At 30.4% G+C, this 18108-nt stretch overlaps 2 protein-coding genes across 3 annotated transcripts in view; one reads left to right on the forward strand and one right to left on the reverse strand.

Annotated features, from left to right (window-relative positions):
- Nucleotides 1-1717: 1717 nt before the first annotated feature.
- LOC106685601 (leucine-rich repeat protein soc-2) overlaps nucleotides 1718-18108 on the reverse strand; it is a 19030-nt gene continuing 2639 nt past the window's right edge. Inside the window, exons 1-6 of one of the 2 annotated variants that reach the window (XM_014428382.3) lie at nucleotides 12201-12291; nucleotides 11969-12068; nucleotides 5380-5883; nucleotides 4776-4902; nucleotides 3394-3522; nucleotides 1718-2332 (exon numbers count right to left, since the gene is read on the reverse strand). In XM_014428382.3, the coding sequence (XP_014283868.1) occupies nucleotides 2123-2332; nucleotides 3394-3522; nucleotides 4776-4902; nucleotides 5380-5867 (954 nt within the window). In that variant the 5' untranslated portion in view covers nucleotides 5868-5883; nucleotides 11969-12068; nucleotides 12201-12291 and the 3' untranslated portion in view covers nucleotides 1718-2122. Of the gene's footprint in view, nucleotides 2333-3393; nucleotides 3523-4775; nucleotides 4903-5379; nucleotides 5884-11968; nucleotides 12069-12200; nucleotides 12292-18108 lie in introns of those variants that run through there. The other variant, XM_014428381.3, reaches the window with a different exon arrangement.
- LOC106685602 (uncharacterized) overlaps nucleotides 7087-18108 on the forward strand; it is a 12063-nt gene continuing 1041 nt past the window's right edge. The window contains exons 1-7 of the mRNA XM_014428384.2: nucleotides 7087-7355; nucleotides 11226-11282; nucleotides 11365-11430; nucleotides 12511-12558; nucleotides 14910-14948; nucleotides 15016-15069; nucleotides 15141-15186. Of these exons, the coding sequence (XP_014283870.1) occupies nucleotides 7284-7355; nucleotides 11226-11282; nucleotides 11365-11430; nucleotides 12511-12558; nucleotides 14910-14948; nucleotides 15016-15069; nucleotides 15141-15186 (382 nt within the window). The 5' untranslated portion in view covers nucleotides 7087-7283. The remainder of the gene's footprint in view (nucleotides 7356-11225; nucleotides 11283-11364; nucleotides 11431-12510; nucleotides 12559-14909; nucleotides 14949-15015; nucleotides 15070-15140; nucleotides 15187-18108) is intronic.

Here is an 18108-nt window from a genome sequence, read left to right on the forward strand (position 1 = left end):
TTTGAGACCTAATAGGGTTCTTTATGCTAATTCCTAAAAGATATATTTCTCCAAAACCAATGTTTTTTTTTTTAATTACGAGAAATCTTTTGATAGTATCATGAAAACCACTAAACTTGGGAAAATAACTATTATAAACAACTTTATTGTGGATTTAATTAACTTCATATTGAGCCCCAATAGAACTCAATAAAATATTTATGGCTCAAATTAGGGGGGGAGAAGCCATAGACAATCAGGTTGTGACATTTCAGCTCGGAATAGGAGAATGAAACCAAAATTTTAAGAACTTTATACATAATTGTTACAGTGCTTTATTAATTATTACAATTAGTATTGGTTTAAAAAAAATATATTTTTTTTTAAATTAATAATTTTTTTCACTGCTAAGGGGAGCAAGCTGCTCTCTCCTGCCCCCTTCTGGCTATGTCCATGACTGAAGTACTGAATTTATATTAGGATATGATTCATTTTTAAGTTATATTCCACAATGTTTATAAGGGATGAAAATAACTCAGATTAATTATATTTCACCAAATAATATAATAAAAAATTAATAATCAACTTGTATGGAAAAAAATATTGGTGTGAAAAACTATCTCAGAAAGTATGAGTGTAAAGAGTTCTATTAGGGCTCGAGTTGAAATGCACCATAAATTAGTTAATCATGATACTATTCCAATCAAACAGGGTTTCGGATAGACAAATCAACAACTGAACATATCTCAGCCTCAGGATGATTTTGGAAAAGGCATCTGACAACGCATTATCTGTTTGTAGATTTTGAATCTACTTATGATAGCATAAGAGGCTGTGGTTTTATGATGCTTTTCATCAACTTAGGATTCCACCTAAGATTATAAAGCTAGTAAATATGATGCTGGATGATAAATGTTTCAGACAAAAATTTAGGCAAATAGGTTCAACAAGGAGACACATTGGCTTGCCTGCTGTTTAACTGAGAGATCCTGACACCCAAACCTATGCAATGATATTCACTGAACATAGTTGCATGTCTCTTAGTGTACCAGAAAAAGCTTATTTTAACCTCACAACAGCTGCTCAAGAGTGCCTGACATTCAAAACAAGATCAAGTATGCATGTACATGTGATATGAAAACAACGCATCCTGTTAAAGGATTTGAAGAGTTTAGTCCCCTCAAGTTTCAGAAAGTACAATAGTTTACTTATCTAGGCTCTATTGTAAGCTTGTAAAACAATATTTCCCTCAAGATTAATAAAATAATTTTCAGCTATTTTGGGCCATGGAAACATCTCACTAGTTAGTTTATCATCAAAACAAAGATATTGTTCTAAAATACACTGACCCGTCCTGTTCTCATGTATGCTATAGAAAGATGGACTGTAATGAAGGGCAAAGAGAATGAAATCCCCATCTTCAAAGAACATTTGGTTCAATCAAGGTGTGTGACTACGGGAGAAGATGGAAATAATTGAGATATTTGGGAAAACTAATATCTCTAAGCATATAAAGATTGTACGTCTTTGCTGTCATATCAGCTTATTACCTTACATTAGTAAACTTAAATTGATTTAATACCTTTATCTAGAAGGATAAAAATAAAAAACAAACTGTGTACTTTTATAATACTTTATGACAACTTTTCTTCATTTACAACAAATAGAATATTTTCAAATAAATACAGAAAAAGTGAAAAACAATATTGATTTGATAAAATATTCAATAATATTTAATACTGTTATTCAAACTAAAATATAAAACTAAAAGTCATGTAACTGCTTAAATTTTTGGTAACAAATACATTAAGTCTACTAATATCTCATGAGCAAAAAGAAAGATACATAAAAATTACAAAATATGTTTTGAGAAAATAAAATTAAATAATAATGAAAATGGACCATAAGAAGCTGATTGAAAGACAACTGCGGATAGTAAAGATTTTAATTAAACTGAAAAGAATATAATCAAAATATTATCGTTTAACTATGATAATAAATTAACAATCATATTACAAAATATATTCTTCAATGAATACTGAATAACTATTCTAAAATCAATATATTTGAGCGAAGAAAACGAACGTTTTCTATTAACACAACAATCCTAACACATTTAAAATAAGGCCAACGATATAATTTATTAATATGCACAAGCTAATAATTTAGATACCAATGGCACCCACAAGACAGCTCCTCCGCGGACTAGTTCAAGATCATCAAGTATGTCTTCTTCATCACTAGTGTTCAGTTCACTTGATCCTACTGACTCAGCCCAGTCCTCACTATCGTCCTCATCATTGCTGTCATCATCCGATTCCCCTTTGCAAAGAGTCGTGATGAAGGGGTAATCCTGAATAAAAAAGAAAATCACCATAGAAATATCCGTAGCGAATAACAGTTTCCATTTCCAACTAAAAGATAAATAATTGAACAAAGTAACGTAATCGATGATTGTGCAAAAAATTAAACGGTGACATTGTAATTAATTACATAAACACATTTTAAATAATTTCTCAGGAGTAATAAATTTAAAAAAAAATTAAATAGTTTACCTAGTTACTTAAATTTATCAATCCGCTTGTGAATTTTTATTGCTCTATACTTACACCTCATTTTCTTCTTCACTCTTCTTCTTTTAATTGTGCAATATTGTATCTCCTCATTATCCATTCTTCTCTGACAGATTTTTTAAATTAAATCACGATAGTGCTTATTCATCTCTCTTTCCTTAGTCTGCTGGGGTAACTCAGGGTAGTATCCTTGGTCCTATCCTTTATACAGTTTTCAAAGCAGACATCCTAACACTATGCCAATGACATATTTCTATTGCAATATGTCCCCTTTCATTGTCACCCACTATCCCACATCAGCACTTGAAGAATGATACCATAATTGGAGGATTAAAATAAATTCCAAAAAATCCCACCAGATCACATTTACCCTTCGTCGTAAACCTATGACTTCCTGCCCCACAGTATCCTTTAATAATTTATTTATTTATAAATAAATTACTTATTTCTGTCGAACAGATCCGCTTCCCCCTTCAGCTTCTCATCCCCTCTTCTCCCTATAATGGAGCTAACTGTTCTTCTTCCTTCAGACATTATGCCTTGTGGGTAATCATGCATAGCAGATTTATAAATTTGTAATTATCAAGATTTTACTGCATTAAAAAGTTTAGAGCTGAATATATTAAAAACATTTCAAAAAATTATGGTTACATTTAAATTCATTCAAATGTATATATATTTTTTTGAAATGTTATATTAATTTATTCCCATACTCATATTAAATTTTATGCTCTATTTTAATATTCATGTTAAATTTTATTCTCTATTTCAATATTCCTAATAAAACATAGAATACATTAATGCTGGGTAAGAACCAAATTATGGTTATAAAAATACTTACTTTCAGATCTGATTCTTCGGTCAAAGGATTTTTATGTAGATCTAATAACTTTAAATGTCTTAACTGACAAAGGGTTTCATCCGAAATACTTTTTATGTGGTTTCCCGCAAAAAAGCAGAACTGCATATCCTAGAAAAATTTTTTAAAAAAATTTAATTTCTAAATATTAAGATAAAAGAAACCTTTAGGATTACAGCCATTAAGATCTAAGTGTAGACCATTAAAAACAGGCTTCTGTACAAATACATACACTGGATATCATATTTAACGTACTTGGATACAATGTCATATCAATTAAACAATATTTCCGGATCAGAGATTCTTGAAGCTCTAATAATAAATTTTTTATAGGATATTAGCAATCACGGTTATAAAAATTGATCCTTCATAACTTTTTGGTTAGATGTGCCACTATTCGAGCAAATCTGGGATATAACAAAGATAATTGTTAAACAACACTCATATATAATATATTTGAAGTTGTTTTATGAAAAGAAATTTCCATTATCACAACAGCATTATGGATATGACAAGAAAATGTTGAGAAAACGATTGTTTACCAAACTAGATAAAATAAATGAGTAGAAATAAATTAATTCAGGAAAAGAAAAGCTGTAAAAAGGAATTCGGACATGAGCATCCGGACTTCAAACCCCAGGATCCATATTATCAACTTTCCAGAAAAGAGCAAGTCCTGATATTTCGCTTAAGAACTGGACAAAACCAGCTCAAACCTCACCTCCATAAAAAATTCAAAATAGGTCCTAGCCCTCTGTGTGAATGTGGAAGGGGAGAACAGACAACCGAGCACATTCTCCAAACATATGTCCTAATGGAGGAAAAACGGAAGCAGAGATGGCCTCAACCTATTGACTTGGTGACCAAGCTGTACAGCGACCTGGGCCCTGTTTCATAATAAAGTACAAACTAATACTATTAGTCTTGTAGATTTATCTTAATTCAATTACACAGACTTGTACAATAGTAACTTATACTATAGTATTTTTTAATTCCTGTAATATCACTAATAGTCCTCCCTATCATGAAAAAAATAAGTATTAGTATTATTACCACACTAATTTCTACTATGAACACTTGTACTATGAACTAATACTATTAGCTTTCATTATGAAACAGGGCCCTGGAGGATCTCAGGAGTACTGCTGAATTTATTTTGTTATTCCCAGACTTGGCCATTTAAATGGGAAGATCAAAGAAGAAGGAGAAGGAATTCGGATATTCGTAATTTGTTTTCTCTTGTAAACATATCAGCTTTAAATAAAAAAATATAATTATGAGAAATTAAAAAAATTAAAAAAATATAAATTTATTAGTTATTACTTAAAAAATAAATAATAATTATTCAAATATAAATATTATACCTTAAACTTAGTTAAAGCCTCTGGAAACACTGTAAACAAATTTAGGGACAAGTTGAGATGTACAAGGCTTGTAAAATAGAGATTCTTTGGCAGGTGAGTAATCTTATTGTCTTGTAAAGTCAACCATCTATAATTCAAAAAACAAAGCATAAAAAAGCAAAGAACGTACAAATAAAAATTGCCTTTACATTTTATTTATTCGATCAAAGAACAAATATGTATTAATGCAATGAACATAAGAATAATCTATACAATCTTAGAAAAGTTTTAAGAAACGTAATCAGTAGAGAATAAATAAATGAAGAATAGAAAATGAGACAAAATCACAAGTCTATTACACATAGTTGTTGAGTTTACTTATCAAAATCGTTACTACTAAAATGAGCTTCTTCTAACCAGATAGGATAAAGTAATTGACAATGAGGGACTATATTTTGTAGAGTAATTGTAATATCTAGACAGTTTACTGAAATTTAAACAAAACTTATTTTATGCCCTATTAATTTAATTTTAATTTTAAAAATTTAATAAAATATCTAACAAAAATAGACATTACAAGCAAAAATAAAACTATTTCAATTTTAAATTTCTAAAAATAACATACCTCAGATTTTCAAGGCAGCCAAATTCATCAGGAAGGGATTGAATGTTATTCCCTCTTGCTCCAAAAGTATCTAACTTGGTTAGATTTTTTATTTCACAAGGAATTTCTGATAGTTCAGTATGGTTCAACCATAAAATTTCCAAATTTGTCAAGTGAAAAATTTCTGGCGGGATTACTTTAAGAGAATTGTGATTGAGATTCAGTTTTACCAATGTTTGAAGAGAAATCAAATAAGGAGGGAGGGAATGTAGTTTATTGTAATCCAGGGCGAGGGAATAGAGCTCTTCCAACTGGCATATTTCCTTAGGAACTTGCGATATACGGTTGTGGCTCAAATACAACCTAAGTAGGTGATTTATCCTGGTGATTGACAAGGGTATATCTTTGAGGTTTAAATTACATAAATATAGAGAAGAACTCTGAGAGGCCAAAGCTCTTTCAATAATTAAATGCATTTGGAATAAGGCGATTGCATTATTGAAAGGCATTTTATATTATGTGGACCTGAAAAGCAAAAATAATATATAAGATAAATTTATTCACAACATTAAAAACTTAGAAAAATAATGGATGAGGTTATTTAGATTTAACTACATCATTCTGAAACCTACAGCTACATTTAAATTTGATTACAACAAGCTATATGTTTCTGGAAAAGGTCTCATATGCAGATGCTTTATCAAGAGGCCCATTTGATTAAGAGAGAGAACAACATCAATAAGTCTTAGATAAACTAAAATGTCAGCCATGTTATTCAGTTATTTATCTCCCTGACCAGCGGATGGAGAATGTAAAAATCTCAGAAATTGGACTCTTTATGGAGGAAATAAAAGGAATGTATCAATAGTGGCAATTGGTCAGATTTTGAGCACACCTATTTTTACAAAGAGGAAGGTGAGTTAGTGAATCATGATCGCCTTATATTGAAGGGTCATAGGGTGTTTATTACCCAGGATTATAGATCTGAGATTGTGTCCCATAAACACAGCGGTTATTTGGGCATAGTCAAATTTTAGTTTAGCACGAACGTCGGTGTGCTGGTCAGGGATTACGATCGACATTAAAAGTAAGGTAGAGTCCTGTTTCAAATGTTTAGAGCAAAAATCTAAAGTTACAGAGCCATTAACACCCTCTGACCACTAGATGGACCCTAACAAGTGGTGGGTACTGATATTTTTGAGCATAAATTCAGGCATTACTTAATAATTCAAGATTATTTTTTCAAATTTATTAAAATTTCTACCTTGACTAATATAAAATGTTCTACAATGAACAAGTTAACTGCGGGCAAACACTGATCGAATAAGATACTCTAGAGGGGACATAAGAAAAGAGACTGCTCCCATGTTGAACACTACTCCCAATAAGCATCGATAATGACACAGGTGGATCGTTAAACTCGCAGTGGGTAAATTGTCATTGTAGAAAAGGGAGGATCTGCTATAAGAGTCAGGTGGAAAAAGACTGAGCTATGCAGGATTGAACATGTTTTATGGAACAGTGCCTTAAGGTTATGTGGTTACTTTATAATGTGATTGTTCTATATTTTTATAATGAGCAATAAAGTTTATTACTAAACATTACTGTTTTTAATACATATATTAATAAATTTTAACAAAAACAGTTTCAAGGAAATATTATAAATATTGTATGTTTCAGCTAAAAAGTAATAAATTTATAACAGATGTAATATTTAGAACAAACAATAATAAAGCATATGTATTCAAGTAGCATTTAAATGATTAATTGCTACCTCATAATAATCCAGTAGACTTTCAATTAAACCGCTAGTGGCAAGGAATATGTTTTCTAGCATAAAAAAATATAAAATGTACCCCGAGCATTGAATATAATAATTTAATCAAAGCGATTTCACAACTTAGCAACAAAAGGAGGAATAGACCATGGAATTTCTAATAGCTTTAATATATTTATCACTGAATATAAAAAGTTCAAACTACCATCCATGCCTAGAGGTAAAGTAATATTTACAGTACAATGTCACTCAATAAGAACAAAACATTATATAAAGCATGTGAAAAAGCCCAAAAGGGAAAACATACATATTTTCTAAACAATTTATTTCTATAATGCTTTCAAATGAAATAATTGCAATAGACTGATTAAAATGGTACTAAGCTCTTGAAAATTTCTAATGAATACCAAGAGAAATAGCAAGAAAAGAATTTTGTTAAACATACTTTACTTAAAAAATTTAGTGACAAACTTAGCTATAATAAACAAACAAAATGGTATCGTACATATAATACTGTATAGGTTGGTATCTGTTGGGAGGGACTAGTCTGGCATGGGGGCCTAGTGGTCCTCTTTGTCAACTTCAGGTGGTATACATATATATTTTATTTTTTTATTTAATACATTAGAGTTGCCACTACTAGCCAAGGAGATGTCAAGATTCGTTTCTCGGGACTGCCGAGAAATAAATATTAATTATTCCAGATGGAAATCGGACTCACAACTGCTCCAACCCCACATAGCCATCAAATCCCTAATATAATATAGTAGCATCGATCCCTTTTCCAGCTCTCAGAAGCAGAGTCTTCTGATGAATAAGGTATCATAAGAAAGGGAATTTCATGAAGAAGTGACGAATCACTATTTTGATTCTTGAATTCTTACTGGAACTTTAATAAATGTTGTTCAAAAACGAGAGTTTTCAAAACTCTAAGAGAGGTAGGTCAGTGGAAAAAGACAGTACAAATTAAGTTTTAAAAATTTAAGGGCAGACAGTAACACCCAAGAACATTCCTACAGAATGTTAACTGGACCCTGTGTTTTAAAAATATAAAACACAATTTAGGCATGGGTCAAATCTCATTCTAAGGTTAGCTTCCACAGCCTCATGGTTACCATGGGATACTTCATAAGGGCTCAGCCGATTTTTATTTTTAATAGTTTAAATAAGTGGACTAGACACTGAATATTTTCAAAACAAGTTGAGTTCAAGATCCTGAAAATTATTGTATCACAGCCATCCGTGCTTATATACAAATATTTTGAGCTAAAGACTTAATTAATTCATAGATTTTGTGGCTTTCTAATGTGAATGTTCTCACAGGAGTAAACTAGTTTCCTAAAAATTGTATATTTTCTTTTTAATTTCGCAGCTGCAAACATTATGAAAAATTCATTGTTAAAATCATATCAAATCGACTATATCTTTCTGACGGAAAGCTTAAATAAAAGAACAAAACAAAACAAAACATGCTGGCTCGGATGATAAACATTTGCTTGCTAATTTAACATTAGAAAACATAAATTAAAATATCCCATACTTCTATTTGCAACATTATTTCCAACCATCTCCTACATCCTCATTCCGATACTTGTAATTTTTCTCCTCAATTTTTTAAAGACATTTGCTTTACCCGTTCCTTTTTAAAATCTCATCACAACATCATTATCGCTAGAGCAGACAAAGGCAACATGACAGTCATAATGGATGGTCCAGACTACAACCAAAAAATGGCTTTACTTCTATCTGACTGATCAACATATGCACTCACACCCCGAGACCCCACTTCCTCACTACAAGCCAAATTCAACCAACACATCAGGGACCTTTTACATTCCCAAGAAATCAACTACCCGACGTACAGATAAGATAGAAATATAAATAAGTATAAATATATAGGTATATATACGTATAAATAAGATAGAAATCTTATTTCCTATAATTCTGTTGCCCCACGGTTTTATGGACTTCCAAAAATTCATAAGCCTGATACCCCACTCCGTCCGATCACTTCCAATATCAATTCTCCCTCTGTTAAACTCAGCAAATTCTTACTTCCCTCTTTACAAACCTTCAGTCACCATAATTCATATGATATTCATAATTCCTTCCACCTCCGTGATCTTGTATTATCCTTCACTATTCCTGACCATTATATTCTTGTTTCTTTTGATGTAGAGAGTTTATTCACCAACATTCCAATATAGACAAAGCCCTTCTGATTGTCGAAGCCAATTGGACATCCATTGCACCCCACACTTCACTTAACCTTTTCTCCTACCTTGAATCCCTTCAACTCTGTTGTAAATCTGGTTACCTTACCTTCCAGGGTCAGTTCTTTAACCAAATTTCAGGGCTGGCCATGGGAAATCCTCTAGCTCCTGATCTTTCCAACATTGTTCTTAATGATTTACTTGATTCCGTTATCCCCCTTTTTCCAGTTGACATTATTCTTACTAAAAAATATGTAGATGATCTCCTCCTTGTTTTAAATCCTGATAAAATCTCTGACATCTTAACCGCCTTTAATTCTTACCATCCACGCCTTAATTTTACTGTCGAATTTGAAAATAATAACTCCCTTCCGTTTCTTGACCTTCTCATCATAAGAAACCCAGACAACACCATATCCACTGACTGGTACACCAAACCTACCTACTCAGGCAGACTTCTAAATTACCACTCCCAACATCCTTACCATCAAAGAATTAATGTTGCCAAAAACCTTATTCACCGTGGCCTTTCCCTTTCTGACTCCCGATTCCATGAAAAAAACACACACCGCATCAAACATATACTCTTAGCTAATAACTTCCCCCTCCATATTATTCATAAACTTTTACGTTTTCTCTTACTCTTACCCCTTATTTTCTCCACTTTTATCCATTTTCCTTACCCGCGTTATAAGTTTTATTCACTATACTTATAATTTGCCTCTTTATCATCTATTATTGTTACATATATTTTCTTCCTCTCAATTTTCATTTTCTTTTCATATTTAAATTTTAAATTAATAATAACTAATATGTTCATACTTCTTTGCATTATATAACTTTATTTTTATTTCATTTCCTTAATTATATTATTTTACCCACCTTTTCAATTACCTATGTATACATTTTATTTCCCGCTTCTCTCATCACTTCATTTTATTAATTCCATTTTGTAAAATTATTCATTTTATGTGTAAAATTATTCTGTTTATACTTCCTTTTTATTTCTTTATTTTTCTATACTTACTGTGGTTGTTATCTTGTACTGTTTTTAGCCCTGAAGAAGGCTAGAAACTCTAGCCGAAACGTTGGCACATTAAAATAAGTTAATCATACTTATTTGTGTTTTTCATTGACCGCACCCCCAACCATCTTCTCCTCATTCATCATCCACGGTCAACTATCTCTCAAAATTATAAATTAAAATCAAAACAAAACCTTCAAAAATAAAATATAGAACAAAATTTAAAATAAAACGGTCCTTCAATAGATAGTGAAATGAAAATAAAAAAATTTACAAAATTACTAATTTTAAAATTAATTACTGATGAACTCTGATAGATCAGAAGCAATAGGTCCGCTCCGAATGGTCAGAGAGACAATGTTTTTTTCGACGTCCACTGTTCTCACATTCTCACATTGCCCACAAGTCTATACGGCGCTCTGTTAACGAGTCACCCATAAAAGGTCTACTGACGATTCTGACTATCTATACAAAGACTACTGGGCAACTGACCTTAGGCCATAGATGGTTGTGTTATGGTGGCAAAATAATCCAAAATTTAACTTTTTTTTCTCATTTATTTGGTTCTTAAAAGATAACCAACAAAGTTTGGCAGAAATCTTAGCTAGCGAAATGATATAAAAATAATTTTAAATTGGATTTAATGGTTTTAAATCAACCTTAAGAAATCTCTGGCAAAGTATTATCTTTATTTATCACCGATTATTAAAGTATTATCAAAGATTTATCACCGCATTCGACCATCAATCACTCACATTATTGTCATATAAACAGCCATAGATTCTTTTTCATATCAGTAATACTGATATCACAAATCTAATTGCAATTTGTTAATTCAATTGTATTCTTTCAGGCTGATGTCAATGTCAAAGAAATATGTCCTAATTACCAAGGAGCACATTTTTATTATGTATAATATCACAAATATTTCATTAATTAATATAAATACACTATAGGAACCAATAATCATTGATATAATTTTTTTTCTTAAGGAGAAGAAAAACAGGAACCACAAATATCGACATACGGATATTCATGAAAGCGAAGATTTTCCATGGGTAAATTTTCTTATTTAAACAAATAAATATATATTTGCTATTATATTGGAAATATTATAGACACTGGAGGATGGAGAAAAATTGGACAAATTTGAATCTTATCAAGAGGATAGATATTAAGTGCAATACTTATTTATACTAAGGATAAGTTTACTAAACAAAAAAAGTTTAATAATGGAAAATTATGTCAAATAGATGATGCAATGATGGACAGCTGATTTTAAGTCATAGATTGTTGACCCGTTGCCAGGCCCATTTAAATAATTCCCACTGACAAGTTATTCCCACATTTAAATATTACAATAAAAACTATAAATACATTAGCTTCTTCTAAAAATTAAATAAACTTCTAAAGAAAATAATAACTAAATTAAATACTAAGACTTTTACAAATTTATTGTTGACTTGGCATAAACATGAACAAATGAATAATTTTTATAATTGTAGTAATCAATGTACATAGTTTGTATATTTTTCAAATGATTAAACAAACCAAAAGGGAAAAAAAAATTACTACATATTTTTAATAATAACTCACCTTTCTGTTCTTTAGAAAAAATCACGCTATATTCATTTTTTCCTTCAAATTATCCTCACATCATATTGATGAAAGCAGTCCTTTCATGAACACTATCTATCTGAAAGAGAGAAAAGTTTTTTTAGTACTTTTTAAAGTAAAACGTTATATAAAAGTAATAAAACTTTTCTCAAAATGAATGAAATCCAATATTTCAATTTCAATTTATTAAAAAATTATCTCTTAAAATTACCTAACAAAATAATGAGGGAATCGTTTCTTGGGGTATGCAATGTTATGTGGATCACGCCTTTAAGATAAATTCAAATGAATATATCATGAACTAAGAGATGTCCTTATAAGCCCAACGTCATTCTGCGTTTAATAATAACATATGCAACAGATTTACCCATAGAATATTTATCTAATGATAAATTATCAAGAAGATTGGACAAAATAGGATAAGACATCATTTTTATAGAATTATTGTTGATTAAATAAAAATAATAAGTTCTATGTCACCAATAATCCAAAGCATTATAATTAATTTTTTTATGTTCTAGGAAAGCTTCAATATGCTTACTATCCCCTGGAATCCATTTTTAAGAGATGTAAGTCATCGAAAAAAGCATTTAAATAAGAAATTAATTTTAAAATAGTTATTAAAAAAAAGTATAATGTAACTTAAAGTAATTTAAAATTTATAAAATGAATATGGGCCGAGTACTCATTTTTGTGTTTATTTCCATTCAGTAAGGTGGGTGGTTCATTATTTTTTTTTTTTTTTCTTGACTTGTATTCTAATCTCATTTTCCGCCTTTTAGTGTGTGCTGTATTTGTATATTTCTTTCTTATCTACTTTTTTGTTTATTATAATTTCTGTTTTCATTAATTTCCTAATACCTTTTTGTAATTCTTGTTTATTAATACTTTACACTGTAAATCTTATTTTTATTGTCTTTAATTTACTATGTTCATTTTAAACTAAATTTTCACATGTTTTAAATCATATTTAGCCACAACTTAGTTTACTTTCATTTCATGTTATCTATTCTCTTATTTTGTTACATGATTTTAGTTGTTTGTATTGTTTTTGAGCTCTGATGAAGCCCTCCAAAGTGAGGCAAAATGGTGGCTCACATTAAATAGTTTAATGGATTTTTTTTTTTTTTTTTTTTTTTTTTTTTTTAAATGACACCTAGACCATCTTCCTTTTATATATTACACATGGTCAATCAACAATCTTCGAATTAAAAATTTCAAATATCACATTACTTTAAAATTTAAAGTAAAAGCATTCCCAACTCTTGAATTTTGCCTTTTCCAGAATTATCCAATTCATTAAATATTCATCAATGTTTAAATAATCACAATAGATCAAGATGAATAACTGCACTAAAAGTTGAAAACATAATAATTGAGTTATAAATAATCTTATCAATTTCTTGGGACTGGTATTTACTTTTTAAATAAATCAAATAGTAACCATTTTAAGTCTCAACACTCTTCGTTATATCAACAGTCCAATGTTTTGGCCACTTCAGCCATGATCAAGGACAATCTTAAATATAAATTTACACCTCTCATCCAATTATTTAAAAACATTTTGCAGGCTATTCAGCCCATGTCATTAATTACAAGTTAAATTAACCTATTTTTTTACAATTTCATTAATTTTTAAAACTTTTAATTTTACATCAACATACACTATCATTTATCATAAACACCATATAGTGTTTGTTTATATGATAGTTGATCTAAAATTAAAAGTTTTAAAAATTAATGAAATTGTAACAAAATAGGGTAAGGGTAATTTGACTAGTAATTAATGACCTTGGCTGAATAGCCAGCAAAATGTTTTTAAATAATTGGATGTGAGGTGTAAAATTATTTCTATATTTAAGATTATTTTTAAAATTAGTTTTTTTTTTTAAATTATATTTATATTTAAGATTGTACTTGAGGATGGCTGAAGTGGCCAAAATGTGGGACTGTTGAGACTTAACATGGATACCATTTGATTTATTTAACTAATAATTAAGGAAAATAGAACACAAGGATTGTTGGTCGCCTATTAAAGAACTTTTTTCAGCATCTTAATTTATTCTATTATTATTTGCGATCCATTTCAGAAAAAATTATTATAAAATAAATTTACATAATAAATATCATTTTAATATAAATTAGAAGAAAAATCTCTGCTGAATCACACAACTTTCCTGATAAAATATTATTGGCTATATTTTCGATAAAACTGGTCCAACTATATATAAAGACAATTTAATTATGTTATAAAAGAGCACCTAGAATGTTCCAGGAAATGTATAGTTTTCGAAAAGGTATTAAAACATGAACAGGTTTCCATAGGAACCTATAAAAAATACTTTTAAAACAAGTTTAAAGTCTAATACATTGTATCTTTTCTAATACTGGTCTTAGATTTTTGATTTCATTTTGTAGAGAATTTAATTACTGCAACTGTTGAGAAAGTAATCTCCATTCAAGAACTGAGGCATGAAAATGGAAAAGGCTGTATGTGCCAAAAAAACTAGTTTGGAGAAAAACGAAAAAAAAAAAACAGTTAGCTGACAACAATTTTTGTTCTAAAATTATTTTTAAAAAAATACAGCTCTAGGAACTATACTGTTCAAGATGCGAACTTCCAGCTGTTAGCAGTCGATTGACGCTAATTTCTTCATCATAAACCCATTTTCATATTTCTGGCACTTACAGCCTTTACCATTTCCATGCCTCAATTATGGTTAACAGTACTGAAGTATTTTATTTCTCAATGGATTGTAATAGAGCATCAATCATAGCTATTCAATATAAAAACAAACAAAACAATAAGTTTTTGTTTTATTTATTCCGATAGCCTGAACAGGTAGACTAAAACAGAACTGTATAATTTAAAGTTAAAATTAGAAATTACAAGGAAAAAATAACTCCACAATGCTTTTAGGTAGAAAGAAAAATTGGAAACAAATATCCTGATGTTTGGGTATGTTTTAGTAAATCTTAACAACATTAATTTTGACATAAAAAAATGAAATGTATGAAAACTACAGGTTTCATTACCGAGGATCATGGACCACCCATCAAGAGACGATATACCGATAGTTGTAAGCTTTTTCAAATATGAATCATGATCGCTTGATATTTATGAAATGCTTAACATAATCCTTAATTTCAGCATCCTTTTATGCCACGGGATTACTACAAAAAAGAAAAAAAGATAAGTAAGATCCATTTTCTTTTCTTGAATATGACCCATCAACTATTACTAAATCAACAGGCTATGTTCGGTCATTATTTGGGAGACTTGGCAATCAGCATTTAATAGGTTTAAATGTTAGGACAATACCTCAAGCCAAAAAATTTCAGCTTCTTTTGTGATATTTGTATTGTAATAATGTCTCGCATATCTTATTTTTAGGATCTGAGAAGTTACTCATAAAATTATATACACGTATTTCATACAAGTTGATTAAACTATGCGTCTATGTAAATAAGTGTGAGGCATAATTATTGATGTAACAATGCTATTTTAGGATGACCATCAAACATTGTAACAAAATTTTTTAAAGTATATAATTCAATAGTGCCAAGTACAGCGAGATATCTATTAACGAGTTTAAGTAATTAAGTACAAACATTCAATCTATATTAAGGTGGATTTCCAATAGACAGCAAAGTATTACAACTTTACAATTATATTTAAAAATATAATCTAATAAGCATTACAACTTTACAATTATATTTAAAAATATAATCTAATAAGCATGTTGTAATAAAAGGAGCAAGTAGCTCAGTTGTAAGGCACTGTGCTGCTAACTCCAGAGATCCAGGTTCGAACCCAACAGTGGCAGATAATTATTCTGTTTCACTCTAGCCATGAGTCAGCCCTGTGGGTTCGGGAACCCTCCAGAGTCCACCCAGCCTCAGCGGATACCTTTAATTTCGTAAATATTTGGCCAAATCACTTTTTTTCACAACCATTGGTCTAGCAACAGTACTGCACCCCTGACCCTTCATGAGTTGTAACAGTATTTAATTTTTTAAATAAAAATGCTAACTAGTGAAATTTTATTAATAAATGAAATAATAAAAAGAAAAATGCAAATATATTTATTCGGTTTTTTATTGAAGATAAAAGTTATAATTGAGGCGTTCGGCCATAAAACATGGTAACTGAAATTTTTTCATGAAATGCAGTTTTTGGCATCATCGGCTTCTTTAAGGCTGATTTCATGAATTGTGAAAAGAATCTAGTAAATTTGTTTTTTGAAAATTTGGCACATACGCCCTGTTAGACTACTTCAATGAGTATAAGACCTACCTGGTATTAAAGACCACATAGTTGTACATTGACTCACTGAGATTAATCAAAATCATTAGAGTTGTTTTCAATAAAATTGAAAAAATATGAAACACCAATTCCAAAAAGGAGCATTTCCGGTTGGTCGATTTTATCAAAAATGTTCCTGTCACATCTCAGGCATAAAACCGCCTCAAATAAGTAATTTCAGTTTTGTACAACCTTTCATTTTTGAGCTAGACTGTTCACACACAGATCATTTTGCGAGACTTGGTTATTTGAACTTAGGGGAGGGACCTCAAAATGTATATTTCTGTTGAAAACTCGAATTAGAAGTTTTGCACGATTGCAATACTTTCCTCCCTTACTATATATTTCATTTATATATAAGTAATATTGTAAATAACAAACAATTTAACATTGTTAAAGTTTTCATTTTTAGAGTTACAATGTTTTACGACCAAAGTGTAGTGAGAGATGCTGGTATACAGATAACAGGCATTTTATTTACAAAAAGCACCCAAACACAGGCTTACGCCGATGACATATGTATTATAGGGAGATCCCTAATGGCTATGATGGATGCTTACTGCTCACTAGAAGCAACAACAGTAAAGATGGGCCTAGAGGTCAACGAGGAAAAAACAAAATACCTGACAACTGTCAAACAGCTCCAATAATCCAAGTTGGTATATACAACTTTGAAATAGTTCATAGATTAAAATATTTGGGATCAGTAGTGACTGCGGATAATGAGCCAGGAGGTGAACAAAAGAATTGTTGCCACAAACAGATGTTATTATGGCCTCCTAAAGTACATGAAAAACCGCTTACTACAACGAGCAACTAAACTTCTCCTTTACAAGGTCCTTATAAGACTGGTCCTGACTTATGGGTGTGAAACATGGGAATAAACAAAGGACAGTGAGGAAAAAATGTTTTTTTTCGAGAGGAAGATCCTTCAGAAGATATTTGGGCCAGTGAAGGAGAATGATGAATGGAGAACCAGGTGAAACCAGGAACTGGCCAACTTGTACAAGGAACAGGATGTTGTAAGATGTATCCAGATAGCTAAACTGAGATGGGCAGGCCATGTTGTACGGATGGACGATATCTCAACTCCAAGAAAACTGTACAGCACGGAGCCGGGTGGAAAAAGGAAAGTGGGTAGACCAAAGTTGAGATGGAGTAAGTGCCAATGCCAGAATCCTTGGAATCAGGAACTGAAGGACAGCTGCTCAGGAGAGGGAAACAAGGACAACTCTTGAGGCAGCCAAGATCCAGTAATGGATTGTTGAGCTCAGGATGATGATGATGTTTTATGACCAAACACCTTAATTGGTACAGAGGCATTATTGGCTAAATTCATAATTAACACAATTCAGATCATTTCGACCAGCCCCAATGAGTTTTGAATCTTTACTTGCTTATTTATATCATGGTAAAAAAATTGTAATTAAATTTATTGTAATAACCTGAAAAGATGAAGTTCAGGTACAGACTGAGTGATTTTACATAAAATTAACAGTGTTTATATTTGCCTGACGCAAAACAAGATAGTCAATAGAATAATTTTTCTTCATAAGCTGAGGTATCAAAAAATCTATTCTTTGTACTAACACTTTCTTACTGTCTTATTTTACAGTTAAAAGGTTTTAACCGATCAAAATATTTTAAAGTGTAAGGTAGATCATTTTATCTACGTCTCACATCATATGATATTTAGGTTTTCATTATAGTATATATCATTTTTAATTTGGATATATATATATATACGTTGTTAATTCAACTATTTGACGCAAATAAACTGAAACAAATAAATAAACGTAGCTGAAAGTTAAAA

This window comes from Halyomorpha halys, unplaced genomic scaffold, assembly GCF_000696795.3.
Source record: "Halyomorpha halys isolate HHAL.00 unplaced genomic scaffold, Hhal_1.1 Scaffold715.1, whole genome shotgun sequence".
In the NCBI taxonomy this organism is placed as follows: domain Eukaryota; kingdom Metazoa; phylum Arthropoda; class Insecta; order Hemiptera; family Pentatomidae; genus Halyomorpha; species Halyomorpha halys.